This window comes from Sus scrofa, chromosome 18, assembly GCF_000003025.6.
Source record: "Sus scrofa isolate TJ Tabasco breed Duroc chromosome 18, Sscrofa11.1, whole genome shotgun sequence".
Lineage (NCBI taxonomy): Eukaryota > Metazoa > Chordata > Mammalia > Artiodactyla > Suidae > Sus > Sus scrofa.
In genome coordinates this window covers 50,698,282-50,720,853 of record NC_010460.4, presented here as the reverse complement: position 1 = coordinate 50,720,853, position 22,572 = coordinate 50,698,282, and the positions used below count along the sequence as shown (strand labels likewise).

Genomic DNA, 22,572 nt, shown 5'->3' with positions numbered 1-22,572 from the left:
TTTTTTTGTCTTTTTGTCTTTTTAGGGCCACACCCATGGCAAATGGAGGTTCCTAGGTTAGGGGTCCAATCAGAGCTGAAGCCGCTGGCCTACGCCACAACCACAGCAATGCAGGATCCAGGCCGTGTCTGCCACCTACACCACAGCTCATGGCAACACCGGATCCTTAACCCACTGAGCCGGGCCAGGGATCAAACCCTCGTCCTCATGGATGCTAATTGGGTTCACTAACCCTGAGCCACAAAGGAACTCCTGTGATAACTTTTGAAATCAAGAAGTGTGAGTGCTCTAACTTTGTTTTCTGTCAAGATTGTTTTGGCTATTGAGAGTCCAATTTAAATTTTAGGGTGTATTTCTCTGTTTCTGAAAAAGTGTCATTGCACTTTTGTTAAGAATTGCAGGGGAGTTCCCGTCGTGGTGCAGTGGTTAACGAATCTGACTAGGAACCATGAGGTTGCCGGTTCGGTCCCTGCCCTTGCTCAGTGGGTTAACAATCCGGCGTTGCCATGAGCTGTGGTGTAGGTCGCAGACGAGGCTCGGATCCCGTGTTGCTGTGGCTCTGGCGTAGGCTGGCGGCTACAGCTCCGATTCGAGCCCTAGCCTGGGAACATCCATATGCCACGGGAGTGGCCCAAGAAATAGCAAAAAGACAAAAAAAAAAAAAAAGAATTGCAGGGAGTTCCCATCGTGGCTCAGTAGTTAATTAATCTGACTAGGAACCATGAGGTTTCAGGTTCCATCCCTCGCCTTGCTTAGCGGGTTAAGGATCCGGCATTGCCGTGAGCTGTGGTGTAAGTTGCAGACGTGGCTCGGATCCCGTGTTGCTGTGGCTCTGGCGTAGACCGACGGGTACAGCTCTGGTTAGACCCCTGGCCTGGGAACCTCCATATGCTGCGGGAGCAGCCCTAGAAAAGGCAAAAAGACCGAAAAAAAAAGAAGAAGAATTGCATTGAGGAATTCCTGTTGTGGCACAGCAGAAACGAATCCGACTCTGGGAACCATGAGGTTGCAGGTTCAATCCCTGGCCCCGCTCAGTGGGTTGATGATCCGGTGTTGCCATGAACGGTGGTGTAAGTCGAAGACGTGGCCTGGATCACGCATTGCTGTGGCTGTGGTGTAGGCTGGCAGCTGTAGCTGTGATTTGACCCCTAGCCTGGGAACTTCCATATGCCGTGGGCGGCCCTAAAAAGCAAAAAAAAAAAAAAAAAAAAAAAAAGATTGTCTTTCCTTGGAGCTAAGCCACAGCCAGGATGTCCTGGTGAGGAAAACTGAAAGCTCAGCGCTCTCTGGCCTTTGTCCCTCCCCACTGTGGGGCAGCCACCAGTGTCTCAGAAGTCTGCTCCCCCAACTCACTGCTCAAGTGGGGAAGGGCCTGCAGGCCCACAGAGAGGACAGCCCAGGCGCATCACCCAGTCTCTGCCCTGAGTCACAGAGGTGACAGGGAGGGCGTGTCTGGCCCATCACGTCGGGGGCAGAGGCCGCCTGCTGGGCACATCATTTTTCCCTTCACTTTTACCTGGAAACAGTGCTCAAGAGCCTCGGGCAGCAGAGGCGGTGGTGAAAATGAATTGCCCCCAAGGTATCAGGGACACCGGGCAAGAAACTCTTCCCTTTTAGTTTTACTGAAGTAGTTGATTTGCAAGTTGTGATCATTTCTGCTGTGCAACAAAGTCAGTCAGTTAAACACATACGCACATCCACTCTCTTTCAGATCCTTTTCCCACCCAGAGGGTCACGGAACATTGGGTAGAGTTCTCTGGCTATACAGCAGGTCTCTGTTGGCCAATCACTCCGCATACCTCAGTGTGCATGTGCCAACCCAAACCCCCCCAGCACATCCTTCAGAAGTTTTCATGAACACCAGCGAGTCCCGGTCAGGCCCAGGGACACACCAAGAACTCAGCACGGTGCCTGCCACCAAGAGCTCCCAGGCCAGGTGTAGACCAGGCCCCAGAGATGAGCTTGATGAGGTCAAGGCAGTGACAGAGATACACAGAGAGAAAGATGCCCAGCTCAGCCAGCGGGTCGGGAAATCTTCCTGGAAAAGAGGCAAGAAGGGTTCCACACGCGAAGTTTTTGCCAAATTCAGTAAATAAGAAAGAGGACAGCCAGCTAGACTGAAATTTCAGAGAAACCCATGGCATATGGAAGTTCCCAGGCCAGGGATCGAATCCAAGCCATGTCTGCAATGTACACCACAGCTGCAGCAACACCAGATCCTTATCCCACCGTGCCAAGCCTAACATCAAAACAACGTCACAGGGACAAGCCGGATCATTAACCCACTGTGCCACAGCGGGAACTCCTAGAAAGTTACACCCTTTATCACTGCATCTCACACATGAGGTTGGACTCAGAAAGGAAGGACTGGGCTGGACCTTGATCCAGAGCAGAACCCAACAATCTGAACACCTTCCTACTCTGCCACTCAGCCAGGTAGCACTGGGTTGGCTACTTATTCTCTCCAAGCTGCAGGGTTTTTTTTTTTGGGGGGGGTGCTTTTTAGAGTTGCACCCGCCACATATGGAAGCTCCCAGGCCAGGGGTCAAATTGGAGCTGCTGCCGCCAGCCTACACCACAGCAATGCAGGATCCAAGCCATGTCCTCAACCTACACCACAGCTCACAGCGTCAGATCTTCAACCTGCCGAGTAAGGCCAGGGATCAAACCCACATCCTCATGGATACTAATCAAGTCCTTTACTGCTGAGACACAGCGGAACACCCAAGCCGCAGTTAACCAATCTGTAAAATGGGATGGTTGTGGAGACATTAAAGCTTTTGCCTCTCAAAGGCCAGTCTGAGGTCCAGCAGCACTGGCTCCCTCAGGAGGGGAACTTGTTAGAAATCTCAGACCCTGCCCCAGACCTGCCTTCTAAAAAGCCTCTGCCAGAGAGTTCCTGCAGTGGCACTGTGGGTTAAGAATCCAACTGCCCCAGCTTGGGTTGCTAAGAGGTGTGAGTTCAATCCCAGCGCAGTGCAGTGAGTTAAAGGATCCAGTTGCCACATCTGCGGCTGGGATTCAATCCCTGGCCTGGGAACTTCCATATGCAGCGGATGAGGCCATAAACATTTTTTAAAAAGAAGCTTCTACCCTCCAGTGTGCATCACAGTTTGAAGGGCACAGTAGCAAAGCCACCCCGACAGGATTGAGGGGCCAGCACAGGGCTGGGCACAGGCCCCCGCATGAATTCCGCTTGGTCTGCAGTGCTTCCCTGAGACACTGGCCCTGAAGACCAAAGTCCCAAGAACAATTAATTCCCCAAATGCTGAGTCACCAATCCTCAGCAGATGGAGGAGAGAATTAGCTGGGATGGGAAACGCACTTCAACTGGCCCATGATCTGGGTCCAGAGGTTTTTAGGGGCTCTGTTCTGTGTTTACCAGCATGGCGCTCAACTATCTAATCAGGGTGCTCCCCACTTAAAATCCACCGGCACCTCTTTGTAGCCTTTGAATTGTATTCTCTCTTCTAAGTGATTTAGTTTCTCAGCTTTTGCCGACTATGGTGACAACCGCTTTGGTTTCCGTTTCGCTCCAGGATCCCTCCCGCCCAGAGGACTCACACATGCTGTCCCCTCTCAGGACTGCTCTTCCCGCCCAGCGTTCGGCTCCCCCGATTCCTTCCGTCGGGGGAGGCCCCAAGTGCCTGGTACCCTCGATGTCCCAGGAAGGTGATGGCTAGCCATCAGTGCGCTGGCTGGAGGGCACTGCCCCCTTCCTTCTGCCCCAGCCCAACGTCTACACCTGGCAGCCCGAACAAGTGTTGGCAGAGCACACAGAGGCTTCATGGAGTCTGCAGCTTGCGGGGGTCGGGATGCATTGAAAGCATGATCCCTGACCCCTCGAAAGCCCCTGGCATGCAAGGGGACGCTCTGTCCATCTCCCCTAGGTCCCAGCACACAGCTGGGACACAGCGGTCCCACCCAGGCCTACGTGTGCGTGAGACTGACAGCCAGGGGCAGAGATGGTCAGCACTTTACTGACCCCTTGCCAGGAGCCCTGTGCGTCAGCCAGCCTGGAAACCGCCGCAAACAGGCCAAGTTTATCTGTTGCTTGGTGAAGCTGAGTTTATGGCACGCTAACCCCACCTCTTAGCTGCCAGGCCCAGGTCACTGATCCTGTGTCCCAGGGCCTGTCCAGTTGTTCCAGACATGCTTGTCAAGGACAGAGGTTTTGGTGTCAGTTAGACAAGTCCAGCTCCTGGGCCTGTTTCCCACCCAGAAGTGGACAGCAGCGCCTGCACCCAGGGCTGTGTGGGGACTGAGTGGGACACGTGGGTCCCTCTGCGCATCCAGGACATGGGGACACACTGATCTCTAACCCACGCAGCTCAGATTCCACTGCCAGGGCCCATCCCGGCTCAGGGAAGGTTACATATACACAGCTCAGCTCCCAGTGCCTGGTGGGGGAACCTGCCCCGTGTTGAGAGCGCACAGGCAGCATCCCTACCCCTCTGTGGGTCACTGGAGCAAGCCTGTGACGATGTCCGAGTCCTGCCCAGCCTTCCCCTGCCCTGTGACTGATGCCAGCTACGTTCTCTGAGCCTCGGCCCCCTGCCAAGAAATCGGCATGGCCTTATGTCAGTACAATGCTCAGCACAGGTCTCAGCACTCGGTCCCCAGCTCTGTCCCCAGGGGAGGACACAGCCCGAAGTCCTCTTTGACAAGGGACACCACTGGGGAAACACAGGGCGCCCACTCTGTGGCATCAGGGCTGATTCTGGATAGAAGCGCATTGGCCAGGATGCCTGGGGGGCGACAGGGTCAGAGGGACAAGGAGGTTACAGCAAGAGGCTGGCACACCACCTTAGAACAGGCGGCCTCCCAGCATCCAGGGCTCTCAGGTCCCCAGAGCCAGGTCTCAGCTCCTCATCCTCCTGGCAGAAGGTCTGACAGGAACTGAAGCCAGCCGCCAGGCAGGGGAGCGGGGAGCTCTCCGTGCCGGCTCCTTCCACAGCCCGGCGCCGTGCATGCCGCCCCGATGCGGTGCAGGGCCCACAGGCGCCCACACAGCTGCCATCTGCGCAGCTCTGATGCCCCGAGGCACAGCCCAGGGATCCTGGCGGCGTCATGCTCTCACCCTCGCTGCTGATCCCACCTGAGCCAAGCCCCTGGCTCCCTGACACCCTCGGAGCAGGGGCAGGAAACGTGGCGACGCGCCACCTGACACCCAAGCCCGGGTCCGGCCACACCCTAACAGCCCCGGGCCCTCCCGCCCTAGGGACCAGGACCCGGGGTGCCGACCCCACCGCCTATTTTTCTTCCTGAGGGAAACATCGAGCACTCCTGACCTTCTCCCCAGCTCCCCCACCCGCACCCCAGGTACCCTCACCGCCCGGCCTGGCGAGGCCTGCTAAGCAGGTGATGGTGGCACTGTGATTCACGGGCACAGTCAAGGGCACTGAGTCATCAGTGTCCCCCTCCTGCAGACAGCCCCCTCCTCCTGCGGGCTGGGACCCTCTCCCGTCAGCCTGGCAGCTGAGCGGAGGGCAAAGAACAGGGCAGGGGCATGTCACGCTGTCGCCAGGGCATCACAGCACACACAGGTGCACCGAGCAGCCTGAGGGAGGGCAAGGCCGACCTGCCAGCACCCCGCCATGTAGGTCTCATCAGGAGAGCCCGCCTTCCCCGCTGATGAACTTGTTTCCAGGCCTCAGGGAAGGGAGGTGGTCAGCGCAGCCCCAGACAGAAGGCCACGGAGCAGCCAGGCCAGGGACCCAGGCCAGGGCTAAGAGGCACCAGGTCGCAGCACGGCACGGCTGACCCCTTCTGACCAAGGAGGCACTGTGCAGAACGGGCAGAGAGCCAGGCACGGCTTCCAGGAAGCAGCTTCAGACTCCCACGGTTTCCAGGGATGGTCCCTTCCTCCAGGCAGGAGGCACAAACCAGGGCAGCTAGAACCTTTATTCTGTTAAAGGCAAGGCGCCATCGGGCCGGGATGTGGGAGGCCACAGTTCTGCCTGCCCCGAATGCAGTCCGCCCAGGCTGGGAGTCAAGCGCCCTCCAGGCTCGGGAACCTGCTCCACCCTGTCCTCCGCCCCGGGAGAGGCCCGAGATGGTAGCTGAGGCCGCCCGACCACCTCAGGAGGGCTCGGCTCTGCGTTTCTCTCCTCGGTGCTTGAAGCTGCGCAGTGGGTTCTGGGTCTTCACCTTCTGCAGGGGGAAGGGGTAGCTTAGCTGGGGGGCCAGTCCATCCACACAAGACAAGACAGACTCGGATGAGCAGGTGGTGCTGCCACCTGGCACGTTCTACGGGCCCCACGCCAGGGACAGACGCTGCTTCGGGCGCTGCAGAGGCCCACCTTCCTCCTCCTGCAGCCTGGAGGGTCAGGAGGGCAGTAGGGACGGGCCAGCAGGTCCTCCTTCGCTCCTGAAGCTGCCCATGGGTGGCCAAGGGAGACCCTCAGGCCCCACGACTCTGATCTGTGGCCAGGAGCTGGGGGCCGGTTCTTGGGACCTCACTCCTCCCTCCCGGGGGCGAGCACACCCTGGTGACAATGGAATGAGGTGGGAAGAGAGCCCTGCAGCCATTGCCAAGGCCCCCGGAGACATACCTTGGCCTTCTTAGCGGACAGGGGCTTCTTCCGCTTCTTGTGTGGGCGGACGAGGCCGCGAAGAGCAGGAGGAACTGGAAGAGACGTTGGGCTCAGCTTTCGGCCTGGTCCCCCTACCCCTCAGCCTGCCTGTGGCAAAGCCCACCAGCGCCACCCTGCGGTGGCCCCCAGCGCACGCTCCCACTCTGACCCGGTGCCCAGCTCTCCAGTCCTCGCTCAAAACACCTAAGGACACACAGCTGGCCCCAGGGGTGGGATTATGGGGACGTCAGTTGTCTGTTTTAATTTTTTTTAAGTCTTTTTGCCTTTTCTAGGGCTGTTCCCGTGGCATATGGAGGTTCTCAGGCTAGGGGTCAAATCGGAGCTGTAGCCCCTGGCCTACATCACAGCCACAGCAATGCCAGATCCGAGCCACTTCTGGGACCCACACCACAGCTCACGGCAACGCCGGATCCTTAACCCACTGAGCAAGGCCAGGGATCGAACCTGAAACCTCATGGTTCCTAGTCGAATTCGTTAGCCACTGAGCCACGACGGGAACTCTATGACGTCAGTTGTCTATAACACTTTTCTACAGGGTTTAAATCTGTCACAATAAGTGTGTAACAGGAGAAAGAAAATAACATTCAAGAAAGAAAATGCTGCTAAAAAAAGCCTACGTGTAATTTCCTCCTCTGCAGCCCCTCCCCCTCCCCCTTCTCCGCTTGCCGGGCGCCACCATCAGCAGGCGCCACCATCACTGCTTATGACCTGCACAGGGTCCTTGGCCTCTGCCCCCTCACCCGCCCGGGGCACAGGGTCCCATCTGGCCAGGCCGAGGTCCTGACAGGCCTCCCGGCACCACACCAACGGACCCTCCCACCTCACCTTGACCCCTTCAGGCCTTCCGGCCACTCGCTCTTGGCAACGACTTTGCTCCCAGGGAGATGGAGGTCCCTCCCACCCCCCTTCCCCGTCTCCCTCCTCAGACCCGGACCCCCGCGGCTGTGCAGCTGTCCCCTCCAGCTCACTGTCCTGGGGGGAACTGGCACCCCCGCCAAGCCCTCTGGCATTTTCCTATCTCTTCGGGATCCCTCCCTTCCGCTTACTCAGGCCTCTCCTGCCACACCTGCCAGCTATGCCAGCCCGAGGGGATGCGGGGAAGGAGGTTGGCACTCACCACCCTTCTCCCTTAACCCACTTTCAGCATCTTCAGCATCAAAGTCACAAGCGTCGCACAAGGGACATGGATACCCAGGTGTAAAGCGGGCCAGGCTCCTGAACACCCCAGTTGGCTTTGGCCTCGTCCACACCACAGAAACCATCCTCTGGGCCATTCTTGACCCCACAGCTGCAACCAGGACATCCCATGCCCACAAGGCGCAGGCAGGCCCGCTCTCTAGCCCCATGGCCAGCTGTTCTAGAGACTCCAGCCACCCCACCCCAGCGTGGCCTGGTCACAGCCCGTGTCTCCTCCAGCGCGAGCAGCACTGCCTCCCCCGTGTGACCCCCCCACACCGTCCGCACAGGCAGCTGCTTGGCCAGGGACTGGCTCTCTTCCATCGGGCCGGGCTCTGGGGCGAGACCCCCCCGGCCTCCAGTGCTGGGTCTGCCGCCCCGCGAGGCCCAGGCCTCCATACGTGCCCAGGTTTCCTGTCTCCTAGTTTAAGCAAGTGCGTGCCGCCTCGTCCCCGTGGTCCTGTCTGGCGACAGCCAAGGAACAAAAGCCACCCTGCCCCGGGCGCTGCTCACCCAGGTAGTCGGGGACGTTGCCCAGGTGAGGCTTCACCACGGCCGGGTGCAGGGGCAGGTCGTGCCGCAGCAGCTGGAGGTCCCGCGGGTTGTCCTCAAAGTACGTCTGCGGGGGGGAGAAGCGGGCCCTGCACAGTCAGTGTCCTCGTGTGGCTTCCCAGGGCAGTTTGGTTTTTCAGTTTGTTTGTTTTTCTGTTAGGGCCGTTCCAGCAGCACATGGAAGTTCCAGGCTAGGGGTTCAATTGGAGCTGCATCTGTGACCTACACCACAGCTCACGGCAACGCCAGATCCCCAACCCGCTGAGCGAGACTAGGGACTGAACCCGCGTCCTCAGGGATACTAGTCGGGTCTATAACCCACTGAGCCACACACGACAGGAACTGCTCACAGGGCAGTGTTTGACCGGGTGGCTGAGCTTTCCTGCCACTGCCTTCATCTGGGGTCACCCAGGCCCCTCCCAGGGTGGATCCCGTTCTGGTTTCCCTGCAGGTGCTCGGTGCACGTCTGAGGGGGTGACCTGGTCCCACTGCCCTTGCTGTGAGGGGGACAGGAGCAGGCCGCACCCTCCTCCCTGGGTGTCCACCCCATGGGCCACTCTGCACTGACACACAACAGCCGCATCTCCTTTTTCATGTAACATGCGCTGCACGGATGCACCCCTCTGGGGTTCGCCACGTTCCTGGAACAGACGCGCAGGCATTTCCACCTTTGGAATCACAAGGAACACGCGCGTGAGCCATCATGCACCTCAGAAGTGCATCAAGAGAAAAAACGCCAGGAGTTCCCTTCGTGGCGCAGCAGAAACGAATCCGACTAGGAACCGTGAAGTTGAGGGTCCAATCCTTGGCCTCCTCAGTGGGTTAAGGATCCAGTGTTGCCGCGAGCTGTGGGGTAGGTCACAGGTGCAGCTCTCATCTGGCGTTGCTGTGGCTTTGGTGTGGGCCAGTAGCAACAGCTCCGATTAAATCAACCCCTGGCCTGGGAACCTCCATATGCCGCGGGTGTGGCCCTAAAAAGACAAAAGATGAAAAAAAGAAAAGACAGAGAATAAACTCTGACCGCAGCCGCTGTCCACCTCCCAGCGGGACAGCTGGCTTCCTGCACCTGCTCCTGGCTGTCCTCCCCGCCCGGCTGCTGAAGGCAGAGCTCACCTCCCAGGCCACACTCAGCGTGGCCGGCCTCTGGGAAGGGCGCCGCGCTCCCGCCCTCCCACGGCCCTCACCTTGAGCTTCTCTGAGTGCAGCAGCTCCTCCTTGATCTCCTTCAGCCGCGCCTCGCGGATGGCTTGTTTGGTCACAGAGCGCATGGCGTCCTGGGGGCAGACGGCGAGGGTCAAGCACCCGCTCTGGCCTGGGTGCTCAGCGGCAAAGGCCTGACCCCGGGTCCAGGAGGAGCCGCAGGTCTCCCGTCCCCGTGGCGCCCCACTCACCCTGCAGCGGTAGCGGAAGCCCTCGATCTCCTCCATGCGGAACTGGTAGGGAAGCAGGGCGGGCGCCCCGTTCTCTGTGGAGAAGGCGGCACTGAGGGCCCCTTGGCTGAGGCTTAGGTGGGGTCTACGCCCGGTGCCTCCTGGGCCCACCGCCCAGGTGAAGCAGCCAGGGGCCCAGCGCTCCTGCCCCACAATGCACACGAGCAGCTGAAAACCTGGCTCTCATGGACAGCTCACGGTAGGCGATCCACTGGGCTGTGGCTGGGGCGGCTTGGTGTCCCCAAGTCCTGGATTCCTGTCACAGCTCTCGGAGGACCTGTCCACTCGCCCACTTTCCTCCTCTGAGGCCACTGTGGCCTCGAGGTACCCGGGACGACATCTGCGGGGCAGTGGGGAGCACCAGCCCCTCGCAGACTCGGGTACTGGTCTAGGCACCGTCATGGCAACACACCGGGTCACTCAACGTGCACGACAAGCAGTGACGGGGTCATCACCCGTTTCAAGTAAGGAAACCAGGGCACACAGACGTGAAGCCCAGAGTTGCTCCCTCACTCCCCTGCCAGGCAGTGCCCCGCGCCCCCTTCCGCATGAGCCTAGAGATTGCAGGCTACACAGGGAACACATGCTTTCACACCCGCCTGGCGTGCAGGAGTGGGGCCCCGGGGGAGCCCTGCCTGGACCCTCCGCCCACATCCTCCTGGCGGAGCAGGCCTGCACCCCTCACTGTCCTCTTCTCGCAGCTGCAATGCAGCCTGGCTGCCCCACGACAGCATAAGCTCCTGAAGGCGCCGGGCAGAAGCCCTCCCTTGGCCCTTCTGCCCCATGAGGGAGAGAGTAAATGTGACTCTGGCCGACTACCTGACAGCTCCGGGCCTCAGCTGGCTTGGCTGTGATAAGGGACAGTGCCTGCCACCCAGGGCAGGACAGGGACAGGCGGGGGGACATGGTGCCCAGCGGTGCTCAGCATGCAGGTGGCTGCTGCTTGTGTTCGTGTCCCCGCTGCCATCACCTCCACTGCATCTAAGCGCCACAGCCGCAGCCTGGCCCTGCCCCGGCCACTGAGAGCTGGGCTCTTACCTCCGCTGAGAAGCTCCTCGATCTTGCCCAGGTGGGACTGCTCTGTGGGCAGCACGAAGGTCAAGACTATGCCTGGGTTGTTGGCACGTGCCGTCCTGCAAGGGGAGACGGGCCGGCCGATGTCTCCAGCTGCGCATTCGGCCGCGTGCCCGCAACCCAGGTACCCAGCCTGCCCCAGTCCTACCTGCCGGCGCGGTGTATGTAGGCCTCGGGGGTCGGGGGGAGATCAAAGTTGAGCACAGCACACACGTGGTGGAAGTCTATGCCACGGGCCACGCCTGCTTCCGGATCAGAAGCCCTGCAGGAAATCGCCCCACCGCAGACTGACCTCCCCTCTTCCAAGGTGATGCCCTCGTGTTTAGTTCATCCGCAAGGTCTCTAAACAAAGCCTTGTGTGGAACTACCCGGCCCTGGTACGTACAAGCCTCTTAAACATGGAAAGCCTTCCAGGGGTCAGGGTGGTGCGGGCAGCCCCGCCTTGCCCTGACCTCAGCTCGGGGGCAACAGCAGAACCCACTGGCCACAGGGCACTCTGAGAACCACTCCTGGCCAGACAACCTGTCAGGCAAATGGAGACGGGGCTACGCTCTCCCCCTAAGAAATATCCTCCTGCAAGTCACAGGGGCACGCCCGTCTGTGGGCCACCTCCCCTCACAGACGGCCCGCCACCCGACCAAGTTGTCCTGCTCTTCATGCTGCTCGTGGAACACATGACCGCATGCCCTTCACTCCCCTTCTCCAGACCAAGGCGGCCAAGGGCCCCGCGGGCATGGCAAGCTCTGGGGGCCCAGCTTGCCGCCCCTGCACCCTAGTTTCAGAGTCTTCTGAAAGGCGGAAAGACATGTCTCCCTGAGGAGGACCGGGAGGAGAGAAACGTGGACTTGCCTCTCTCCCTTGGGTCCTTTGCCCCGCTGCTTGCCCTTCCCCTTGACCGGAGGCCCCAGGACTTCAGCATCTGTCGCTATGACACAGTCATAGAGGCCTTGGTTGAACTGGGAGATGATGTGGCACCTGTGGTCCAAGAGAAGATGGCAAGTCAGCCCCAAGGGCAAGTGGGAAGCCCCGTCCCATCCCCTGCTCGGTCGTAACCACCACTGTTCCAAAGCCTTCCCTCCTCAACGCTTCCCGTGCTCAATCCATGCACCTCAACCTCCTCAGGGAAGATGGAATTACAAGAGGGACCACAGGGTGGTGAGAAACAAAGTCAGCAAGACTCAGCCAAGCCCACGGCCCAGCCTCGACCAAGCGCTTGAGACACCGGAAGAGCAGCTGTGTCACCTCTGTTCCACCCCATCTGCGACCAAGACACGGGGTGGCACACCTCGAGCGCAGTGGGAGCTCTCCGTTGAGCACGCAGGCGGGGATGCTGAACTGCTCCAGGAAGAGGCGCAGCCGGTAGCTCCGCTCCAGAGTGTTGACGAAGAGCAGAGACTTTCCCCGAATCAAAGACAGCTTGAGCAGGGCGTACAGCAGCAGAAATTTGTCTTCCTCGGTCTCACAGACCACCTGAAACTGCTGCAGCTGGTCTGGCCCTGGCAGCTGGGACTCCTGTAACTTGAGGGTAACCTAGGGGAGGACAGGCCTGTGGTCAGGAAAGAAAAGAAGACAGAAATGCTACTGCAAGCCGCTGGCTGGCCAACCACGGCGCAAACGCGTTCGTGCAGGGCAAGCCGGATCCCCTCGGACTGCGTCATCTACAAGCGCAAAGCACACCAACTGTTGTAGGGCCGGCGGTGGACATGAAACTACACACAGAGCATTTGGGGCACAGAACCCAGAAAAACAGGAAATAAATGGCTGCAGGGAAGAGAGACCCTCTGAACAGCAACCTTTCTAAAGAGTAACGTTCACATGTGGTGAGAGCTTTGGCCTGAGAACTTTGGCACTGCTGTTCCAAGCAGCCTTTCTGCCCCTTGGGGGTCACTGCTTGGGCCTTTGGGCAAAGATGGTTTGAACCCCCCACCAGGGGACATCTGGAACTGCAGAGCAATTTTAGATGGCAGAGTGTGGGGGGTGGTCAATGACTATCGGCTTCTAGGGCCTCAGAACCAGGAATGGCAAACCCATAACTTCCCACCCAAAAAAACCAAAGCATTCCTTTGAGACGGGAGAAGGGATCCATGGCGTATCACCTCACTGACACGAGGCTTCCACAGGGCCCTTACCGGGTTATGCAGCACCAGCTCCTTGAGTGCCTGTACATCCTCGTTAAACGTGGCGGACATCAGAAAAGCCTGGTAAATCCGGGGCAAGTGGCTAAAATGAAGCAGAGCCCCATGAGACTCCAGCTCCAAAGGCCTCTACTAGGGGCAGCTGAACGGGCTGGCCCCCTCGCTCCAGGCCCTGGTGTCTGTTCACAGCCCCTCTTCCTTACCAGAGAAGACTCTTGAGCTCTTCCTCAAAGCCAAAGGAGAAAAGGAGATCAGCCTCATCCACCACCAGCAGCTCCAGGGAGTCGCGCAGTTTTAAGTTGTCTTGCTGCAAGTGGTTTAATATCCGAGATGGGGTCCCCACCACTATATCAGGCTTCTCCATCAGCACAGCTCTGCAGGTGGGCAACACCTCAGTATTGGGAAGAGGGTAGCAGCTGGGACCTCACCACGCATTAGCCTTTTTTTGGCGGGGAGCAGGGAGCGGCACTCCCAGGCCAGAGACTGAACCTGCGCCACAGCAGCAACACAAGCCACTGTGGTGACAATGCTGGATCCTTAACCTGCTGCACCACAAGGGAACTCCTAGCCCTCTTTCTTGCTGCGCACAAACCCAATCCCACATCTCAGGGCAGATTCACTCCCCCACGGCTTTCACTCACCTCTGAGAAGCTGAGTCTTCAGCCGCTGAGACGTTGGCCACCCGGATATCTCGAGCACAATAGGCAGCCAGCTGCTGAATCATGGACTGGGCCTGCCGAGCCAGGTCCTTGGTCGGCACAAGGACAAGGCCTCTCACAGCCTGCTCGACCGCAGGGCCTATCTGCGAAAGAAGAATTCAAGGCTTCAGTCAGTTCGTGTCACCATGGCAACTGGATGCTTTTCCTCTACCTCCTCCAGGCAATTTGACACAACTGCTATGACTTCAACACAACAATCTTTTTTTTTTTTTTTTGCCATTTCTTGGGCCTCTCCCGCGGCATATGGAGGTTCCCAGGCTAGGGGTCTAATCGGAGCTGTAGCTGCCACCCTACGCCAGAGCCACAGCAACGCGGGATCCGAGCCGCGTCTGCAACCTACACCACAGCTCACGGCAACGCCGGATCGTTAACCCACTGAGCAAGGCCAGGGATCGAACCCACAATCTCATGGTTCCTAGTCAGATTCGTTAATCACTGCGCCACGACGGGAACTCCAACACAACAATCTAGTTGTGCTTTTTTTTTTTTTTTTTGTCTTTTTAGAGCCACATCTGTGGCTTATGGAAATTCCCAGGCTAGAGGTCCAACAGGAGCTATACAGCTGCCAGCCGCAGCCGCAGCCTCGGCAACACCAGATCCTAGCTGTGTCTGTGACCTACTCCACAGCTCATGGCAACGATGGATCCTTAACCCACTGAGTGAGGCCTGGGATAGAATCCACTTCCTCATGGATATTAGGTTTGTTACCGCTGAGCCACGACAGGAACTCCCTAGTTGTCCTCTGACCAACCCCCCACCTGCTTCTAGGCACTTCAGAATGTAGACCAGAGGACTCTTCTCCCAGACACTCACCACAAAAAGGATAACTCTCTTTACAGCTACAAAGTTACAAAAAATGTATCCGTTAGGAAACCAGAGTTTCACAATAATCTATAAGTAGGAAGGGAAGAGGTGCCCCCTTTTAAAGTAGGAAAAAGAGAAACCCCATTTACTCAGGATTGTACAAAGAGTGGTGGTCGGAGGGCCTTGACTAGAACCCAAGTGACCTGAATTCCACCCCAGAGCGTTTACAGCAAGAGCACCAGTTTCTTTCAGACCAACCTTCACGTGTAAGAGGCCATAAGGAAACCCGGTACTTGGGAAAGACTTCGGTGGGTGGCGATGGGGGACACAGTCTTCCAAGGGGGCACAACGGAACTCAAACGCCTGCATCTCCCTTCCCGGCCTTTAAAGGCCCCTCCCCCGACTCACCGCCTTCCTGTGGAGCAGCAGCTGCAGCATCGGAATGGCATAAGCAGCGGTCTTCCCTGACCCCGTGCGGGCCCGAGCCAGGAGGTCCTTCCCCTCAAGGGCCAAAGGAATGGCTTTTTCCTGGATCAGCGTGGGTCGCGACCAGCCCAGGTCGGTAACGGCCTAGGAGAGACAAGGGACGGCTCAGGCGGCGCGCTGCCCTGCTGCCACCTCCCCTCCACCTCGGACCGGCTCCTCAGCCCTCCCCAGTACCTGTAGGAGCCGGGGGTCTAGGCCCATGTGTTCAAAACCCAATAGCTCTGGATCCTCCATGCTGCTGTTCTGTAGTGACAGCGCGCATGCGCGACAGGAAGTGCACGCGGGGCCGCGTAGGCGGGTCACAGCAGCAGCCAATCATCTTAAAGGATACGTCACCTCCCGGAAGTATCGGAGCCCCGGCTTCCGATGTTCTGACGGAGGACCGCTGCCGCGGCGGCGGCGCGCAGAACCCGGTGTCTCCGGGGAGAGGGGACGGGCGAGGGGCCAGGGTCGGCTGGGAGCTGTCTGGTCCTCGCTGGTCCGCTGACACTGCCTCCTAAAGGCGTGCTGCGCTGGGATTGCCTGCGGCGGGGGCGGGGCTGCGTGGAGGCGGGTGAGATTCCCTCCTGTGCCCGCCTCCGCCGACCCACAACGGGTCAAACAACCAGCAGGACTGTCCCCCGGTTACATGCTTAGGGCTTTCCCTTCACCTCGAGGTTGGTTTTAACAGCCTCACCCTAGTATTTATTCGGCGTTAGTTATACTTGCATTGACAAATACATCAGTGTTCAAGCGTGCTCGCCTGTGTTCTATTTAAGAACAGGCGTGCGGCGGATGGTAGCTCACCACGTACGAGAAACACTGGTGAGTCCCGCGCCCTTTCTTATGCATCTGGGGAATCTGTCGGATTTGTGTGTAAGCACTAATTTCTCTGCCACTTACGGTGCTCAGGAAAAGTGCACCAACATATGTTTTACAGGGCTGTTTGGCTGTAGCACTGCGGGGAACTTGGGAATCTGAACCGGGGCAACAGCTTTGAGTAGAAAGACACTTGGTGTACCAACACATGATAGAGGCAACCGAGGCTGGCTAAGATTCAGGGTCACAAGCAGTCCAAAGGACAGGCTAGAGCGATTGGACTGTACAAGAATGATGTTTGGGAGAAGGAGATGAGGAAGGTAGGTTGGTCTGGGGTTCCCAAACCTGGCTGCCCCGATGTTGCCTGCACAGCTTGATTAAAAATAAGGATTCGGAGTTCCCATCGTGGCGCAGTGGTTAACGAATCCGACTAGGAACCATGAGGTTGCGGGTTCGGTCCCCAGCGTTGCCGTGAGCTGTGGTGTAGGTTGCAGACTTGGCTCGGATCCCGCGTTGCTGTGGCTCTGGCGTAGGCCGGTGGCTACAGCTCCGATTTGACCCCTAGCCTGGGAAACTCCATATGCCGCAGCCCTAAAAAGACGAAAGACAAAATAAATACATACATACATACATAAAAATAAGGATTCTTGGTCCCCACCAATTGCTGCTGTTAACAAATTCCCATAATCTTGGTGGTTTAATGCAAGTTTATTATCTTTGAGTTCTGTAGGTCAGAAGTTTCATGAGCTCTCACTAGGCTGAAATCACAATGCTGGCGGGGCTCACTGGAGGTTCTAGAAGAATAATTCGGATTTTGCCTTTCCCAGCTTGGCTTGAGGTCCCCTTCCTCTATTTTCAGAGCTATTAACAGAGGGTTGAGGCCTCACATGTCATTACAGCCTTCTTTTGCCTCCCTCTTCCATGTTTAAAGACCCCTGTTACCATAGTGGGGCCCACTCAGATAATCCAGGTACTTCTCCACTTAATGTCAGATGATAGCAGCCCTAATCCCTCTTTGCCATGTTTGGTAACAGTCACAAGTATCCAGAATTAGTACATTGAATTGGACATTTTTGGGGGGCTTATTCTGTCTACCACACTACCCCAAATGTAAACCTACATAATCAGACTGGAACTGAGCATTTGCCAAGGATCCATGTCGATGAGTTTCTCGGTTGACCCCGTGCACCTGCTCTGTCATAGACCCAGCTTGGGTGCCTTGGGTTAGGCTTTCGCTGTTGTTAGGGTGAGAACAGAGAGCAGTTCATGCACCACAGATAAAGTGGGGCTGGGACCAAAAGATGGGAGATGGGGACTGCCAGTCCTACTGAGAGCTGGGGACTAGGCCAGGGATGCTGGGATGAGTAAAATGGCTCCTACCCCCACCCCCTTTTTTATGGTAAGGAGGTAGAAGGCTATTTGGTAAGAATGTTATATGATCTAAGAAAGCAAGAATTTCGGAATGGAATTAGGGTGTCACTGGATGGGAAATCACTAGAATTCCTTGGATGTAGCTGAACTGTTGCTTCTCCTTTCTTTTTAGGGCTGTACCTACAGCATATGGAAGTTCCCAGGCTAGGGGCCAGATCTGAACTGCAGCTGCTGGCCCGCACTACAGCCACAGCAACATCAGCTCCTTAACCCACTGAGCGAGGCCAGGGATCGGACCCACAACCTCATGGTTACTCGTCAGATTTGTTTCCACTGTGCCACAATGGGAACTCCTGAACTTTTTTCTTTAAACTTTCCTAGGCCATAGCGTATCTGTGAACACCACACACAGCCACCACCTGTCAACCTGTCCTCTGGTGATGGAGCTTCCAACTGCCCGTCAGTGGAAAAGTGTGATATTTTTCCACCTTTGTCCTTACTCCAACCCCCTTCCTATCAAACTGATAAGAAAGCGAGGAGATTCTGGCCTCCGAGCCTGAGTTGCACAGCTGGACATACCGGAGGCCATCCCAGCACTTCCCTGCATCTCCTGTATTCCTTCATTCCAGGCTCCAGTGTGGGCTCTGCTGGATAGGTTTCTAGGGACAGCCACAGAGCAGAACGTGTCCCCTCCCTTACACGTCCCATACTCCCCGAGAGCCCAAGCCAGAGGTCCACACAGCTAATGCCAAGCCATCTGACGCTCCTTGTGTTAATTCTTATATGAAGAAAACTGAGAACCACTTTAAACAGCCGAAGAATTTTGGCATTTCACCTCACTATTAACATGGCCATCTAGAACTTAAAATTTTTAAATAGTTATAAAAATATGAAATGGCAAAGCCTATAAAACTAAATGGCATGAACTTTTCTAAGTAAAAATAGGTACATATATGGAATAGTGGGGAACACAAAGAGAAAAACAAAAGGGGAGAATTTAGTTTTGTACATCAATTAAATAATGTATTTTTAAATAATAAGTAAAACTGTGAAACAAAATGTCACGAATGGGCAACTAACAGTATTAAGTTTTACACAGCGGAAGAGTATGAGGGACACATACCAAGACATGTTTATATTGATTTCCGGGAGCTTAGACGCAGACACTTACTGTCCTCGCAGGGTTCCTTGCCGACAGGGCTAACGGCGGACCTCTGAATGGCTGAGCCATCACCCTGTGTGTTCCCACACCCCGAGACCCCGTCGGGCCAAGCCCTGGCACACCACGCCCACATGAGGGCCATTCTAGGTCGGCCGCCAGGGAGTCCAGAGCAGGAGCCTTTCTGCCACTTCCCTTCTGATTTCATTTCAAACACAACTACTACAACACATTTTTATTTCACTGGCAAAATCTGTAGAAAGAACCAAATCTGGTTCCCATGAAGAAAACATGTACAACAGCTTAAATAAGGGCAAGGGAAGGGGGGTGAGCGTGGCCTGCCTTGGGCTAGCTCTGTCACTACCTCAGTCTGCCGAGGGCCTGAGCGATGGAAATCCCAGGCGTCCCAGGGAGGTCCTGCCTGGCCCTCTGATGAGGCCCTGAGAGCCGAAATGCTGAGCGCTGCCGCCCTACTTATCAAAAATGGGTGGATGACGCAGTGCAGAAGGGGCTGCTCTGGTGTTTTCAGCTAGTCACACAAAGGCAGTAACACTTCAACTAGCAAGGAAAATATATAATTTTATCAAAAAATAGTTCTAATATATAGAAAAACATTTCGATCCTCTGGGGCCCCTGCCCCTTATTTACATTCACAAAGCCACTGAGTGAACCAGGACTGACAGGGCAGCAGGGACGTGGGGCCTCCGCGGTGAGGCATCTGGGTCGCCTGCGGCAGGAGCAGACGGAGAGAGAGGTTAAAGAAGGAGGAGAGATTTTTCATTGGCTCATTTTGTGATATGATGGAGGGGAATCACTGGAGGCGAAAGAAGCAAGACTCCGTCCTAGGCCAGTTCTGACTCTGCATGAACCCCAAGACAGATCTGTGAGAGCCTGGACCCATGTCCTGTGTCCTCCAAAACCAGTGGGAACAAGTGGCTGATCTGAATGCTTTGTTGCCATGGAACCAACGTGGCTTATATTCTTTTTTCATTTTTTTTTTTTTCCCTCGAAATTCAGGTGGAGAAGGTAGTGGGTGGGGAAAGTACCAAATAACTGAGGTGAGCGGAGAGGGCCGTATGGAGAGGACACTACACCAGCTTCTTGGCCTCGAAGAAGCTCTTGAGGTGACGCATCTGCCAGATGCCCGTGAGGATGAGGATGACGGTCTGCGCGATGGACCACCACAGGACTCTCTGGTTGGTGCTCTCGCTGGTCAGACGGAAGCGCTCTTCACGATACTGCGTCCAACAGTGGACCCAGGATTAATTGTGCAGGAGAGACAGTCCCAGCTGTTTCGAGGCCCCCTCCCTCCTGTGTGACTACTCGACTGTGGGATCAAATGCTCTTTTTTTTTTTTTAAGGGCTGCACCTGCAGCATATGGAAGTTCCCAGGCTAGGGGTCTAATAATCGGAGCTGTAGCTGCCCCCTACGGCAGAGCCACAGCAACCTGGGATCCGAGCCATGTCTGCGACCTCCACCACAGCTCACGGCAACGCCAGATTCTTAACCTACTGACTGAGGCCAGAGATTGAACCTGTGGCCTCATGGATACTAATCAGGTTCGTTATGGCTGAGCCCTGACAGGTACGCCATCAAATGCTTTTTGAAACACCGCCTCTGATTCCACTGGGAGTACCCCAAGAAAGTGACATGCTGCCCCTGAGAGTTGGCGGTTAGGACAGAAACCATGCTCTTACCATTTCAAACATGATCCCAAGGTAAAGAGGTAAGCAGTGGCTACTGCCAGAGGGTGAACTGTTGTCTCTCCGTTTTATCCTACCGAGCTGAAAGACGCCTAGCTAAGACTGATACCCTTCATCTCTCTCCCAACAGCTTATCTCCCAAGTAGGGAAGGCCCTGAGCAGAAACTTCCAGCTTACCCAGGGATAACGGGTATGAAGGTCAACTGCCATGTCCAAATACAATGACATGCCCTTACCCTTTGGTAATCCTGCTCCTTCTGGATCTGTTCCACCTGATCAAGCAACTGGCGGGCTCGGAGCTGCAACTCGGTCAGTTTATCCTTGGCAGCAATCTCAGGGTAGTTGTTGGCATGTTCTCCAACCTGGATGTCTAGGTGCACACGCTGGGAGGAAACAGGGTTAGACCCTAAGGTCATGAGGTCAGAGACACTGAGGGGTCGAAACTCTGTTCCAGACTAAGGAGCCCACTCTTGTCCCTGGCTGTGGGACACAAGGGCAGCATCTAATTCTTAACTGTGACTGTGCCACAAAGACAAAACTTTGAAACCAAGTGAGAGATTCTGAGCCGCGGCTAAAGAGAAAACACTCTTACCAGTCTGCCACCAGCAAAGAGTGTCATCCTGGTAGAGTTGGAGTGCAGGCAGATCTGATGGTCACCCGGAGTGTGGGAAGTGAAGGTGAAGCGGCCCTCTGAGCCATACTGCCGGGACAGCACCACCTGCAACACAGCAGTGAGAGGTTCTCCTTCTACTCTGACCTCTCCAAGTGCAAGCGCACGTCTTCAGAACTCTGTACCCCCCAGAGAGCTGGTGAAAGACGGCCTGATGCGGTCTGCAATGCGCCTGTGCCACGGCCTAAGCGCGGCCAGCGGTAGCCCTACCTTGCCTTCGGGGTCCTTCACCTCCACGTGCATGCCCAGGCCGGGGGTCGAGGGCAAGAAGACCTCCTTCTGCTTATCCCACATCTGTGTGCGGTAGTTCCCTGCGGAGCAGACAGAGCTGTCACAACCCGCCTAGTCCGCCGGGTTCCCACACCCCACACTCCGCTGGGGCACTACTCGCCAGGCAAGGCCTGGCGCCTTCGGGGCAGTGCTAGAGTGGGGAGCCCAACCGGGTGTGGGGACAAACAGGGCCCAGTCCACCCTCGCCCCGCCTGACCGATGACCATGGTCTCGTCGGGGATTTCCTCGATGAAGCAACGCTTTTCGGTCTCGCCGATGTGGAAGTAGAGCCCCCGAGCGCCCGCCGCGCAAAGCGCAAGCAGCAGCAGCGCCGGCAGCCCCATCGCCCGCCGACGCCCGACCCAGACACCTGCCAACGCGCGCCCGCTAAGCAGTGCGCATGCGTGCACCTGCGTCGCGCTCCCAGACGACGCAACGAGACCAGGCACGGAGCGCGCGTGCGCAGTGACGCCCGCCCCGCCTCCGCCGAACTCCTGCTTTTCCGGCCCCGCGGCGCGGCCGAAGGGCGAGGGCGCACGCGCGAGACGCGCAGGCGTGGTCTCCTCTTCCGCGGCGCTGTCGGCTCGCTCACCCGCCCTCGAGGGCTTTCTGTCCGGGCGCGTTTGCGCCCCGCTCGCCGTATACACTGGACGGCCGATCGGGCACGACGCACGCGCTAATCCGCTCGGCCACCCTCCCCTTCGCCCCCCACATCCGGCGTTGCGCCCCGCTCGTCTGGGCTCCGGGTCCACCTCCCTCGCTGAGTGGAGGGTTGGTTAGTGGAAGGTTGGGTCCACGCGGGCGGCCGGACTCGGGGTCCGCCCGAGGTGGGAAGGGCGGAGTCCAGGCGCCAGCGGACCCTTCGGAGATCCCGCCGGGCAGGTGCCTGTGTGAGAGAGCCCGTTTGGGGTGCAGGAGTGCCTGGAGCGGCCTGCCCGGGCTTTGGGGGCCGGGACTCGGCGAAGATGCAAACCAGCCGACCGGAGACGACATTCCGAGCCAGTGGGAATTCTCGCAGGCCGAGGTGTTCCTGATTTTAGGAGTTTGTCGGTTTTGTTGCTTATGATGACGGTGTTGCCGTGGTTGTTTCTCTGACACTCCCCTACTCGGGGTACACACTAAAGTATTCACAAGTAGTCACCCTGGGGTGTGATTCAGGGAAGCGGAGGCGGAGATTGAGTCCGAGCGAGGGATGTGTGGCAGGAGGGAAGATGCGAGAAGGTCTAATTGTCACTAGACTGTGCTCCCAAAGTGCGGGGCTCGGCGGCGTCTCGTGTGTGTACTCCAGCCCTATGGTTCTCTCTCAACTTGTCGGACACTGACTGTCCCCTGGGTGAAGATTTGGGACCTGCGGTCGCTTGGGCTGTGGGTCTCGTCCGCTGGCCCGCAGTGATTTAGGTCTCAGAGTGGAGAGCGATGTGGAGTAGAACGAAACCTGGCCTCGTGGCTGCGATGGGCCTGTGCCAAGTGCACGTGGGGTCCAGTGCTTGCTTTGCTACCTGCCTTCCTTGCTAAACACAAAGAAACCCTACAGAAGCTCTCTTAGAGGGCTTGGTGGTGTGTGTGCTGCTCTTAATCTCTTAAGAAGGCAGGTGGACCAAGGCAAACATGCTTGTACTTTTAAGGAA

At 57.1% G+C, this 22,572-nt stretch overlaps 2 protein-coding genes across 3 annotated transcripts; both read right to left on the bottom strand.

The window, feature by feature from the left end:
* Positions 5,887-15,241, bottom strand: DDX56 (DEAD-box helicase 56). Its single transcript, NM_001244543.1, is given in 14 exon segments — positions 5,887-6,153; positions 6,555-6,628; positions 8,286-8,391; positions 9,509-9,598; positions 9,716-9,789; positions 10,793-10,887; positions 10,977-11,090; positions 11,678-11,803; positions 12,114-12,358; positions 12,958-13,048; positions 13,167-13,337; positions 13,605-13,765; positions 14,895-15,056; positions 15,147-15,241. Coding segments are annotated over 14 exon segments (1,641 nt in total). The 5' UTR covers positions 15,207-15,241; the 3' UTR covers positions 5,887-6,081.
* On the bottom strand, positions 18,521-22,035 carry TMED4 (transmembrane p24 trafficking protein 4). Of its 2 annotated transcripts, none has more exons than XM_013985830.1 (5): positions 21,537-22,035; positions 20,885-20,985; positions 20,597-20,722; positions 20,241-20,387; positions 18,521-19,538 (listed from the first exon to the last, which is right to left on the bottom strand). In XM_013985830.1, exons 2-5 carry the CDS (start codon positions 20,966-20,968, stop codon positions 19,389-19,391), a joined length of 507 nt encoding a protein of 168 aa, XP_013841284.1. In that variant the 5' UTR covers positions 20,969-20,985; positions 21,537-22,035; the 3' UTR covers positions 18,521-19,388. The 2 variants fall into 2 exon arrangements, with proteins under 2 accessions (XP_013841284.1, XP_005673406.2); XM_005673349.3 differs by lacking the exon at positions 21,537-22,035 and adding an exon at positions 21,162-21,379.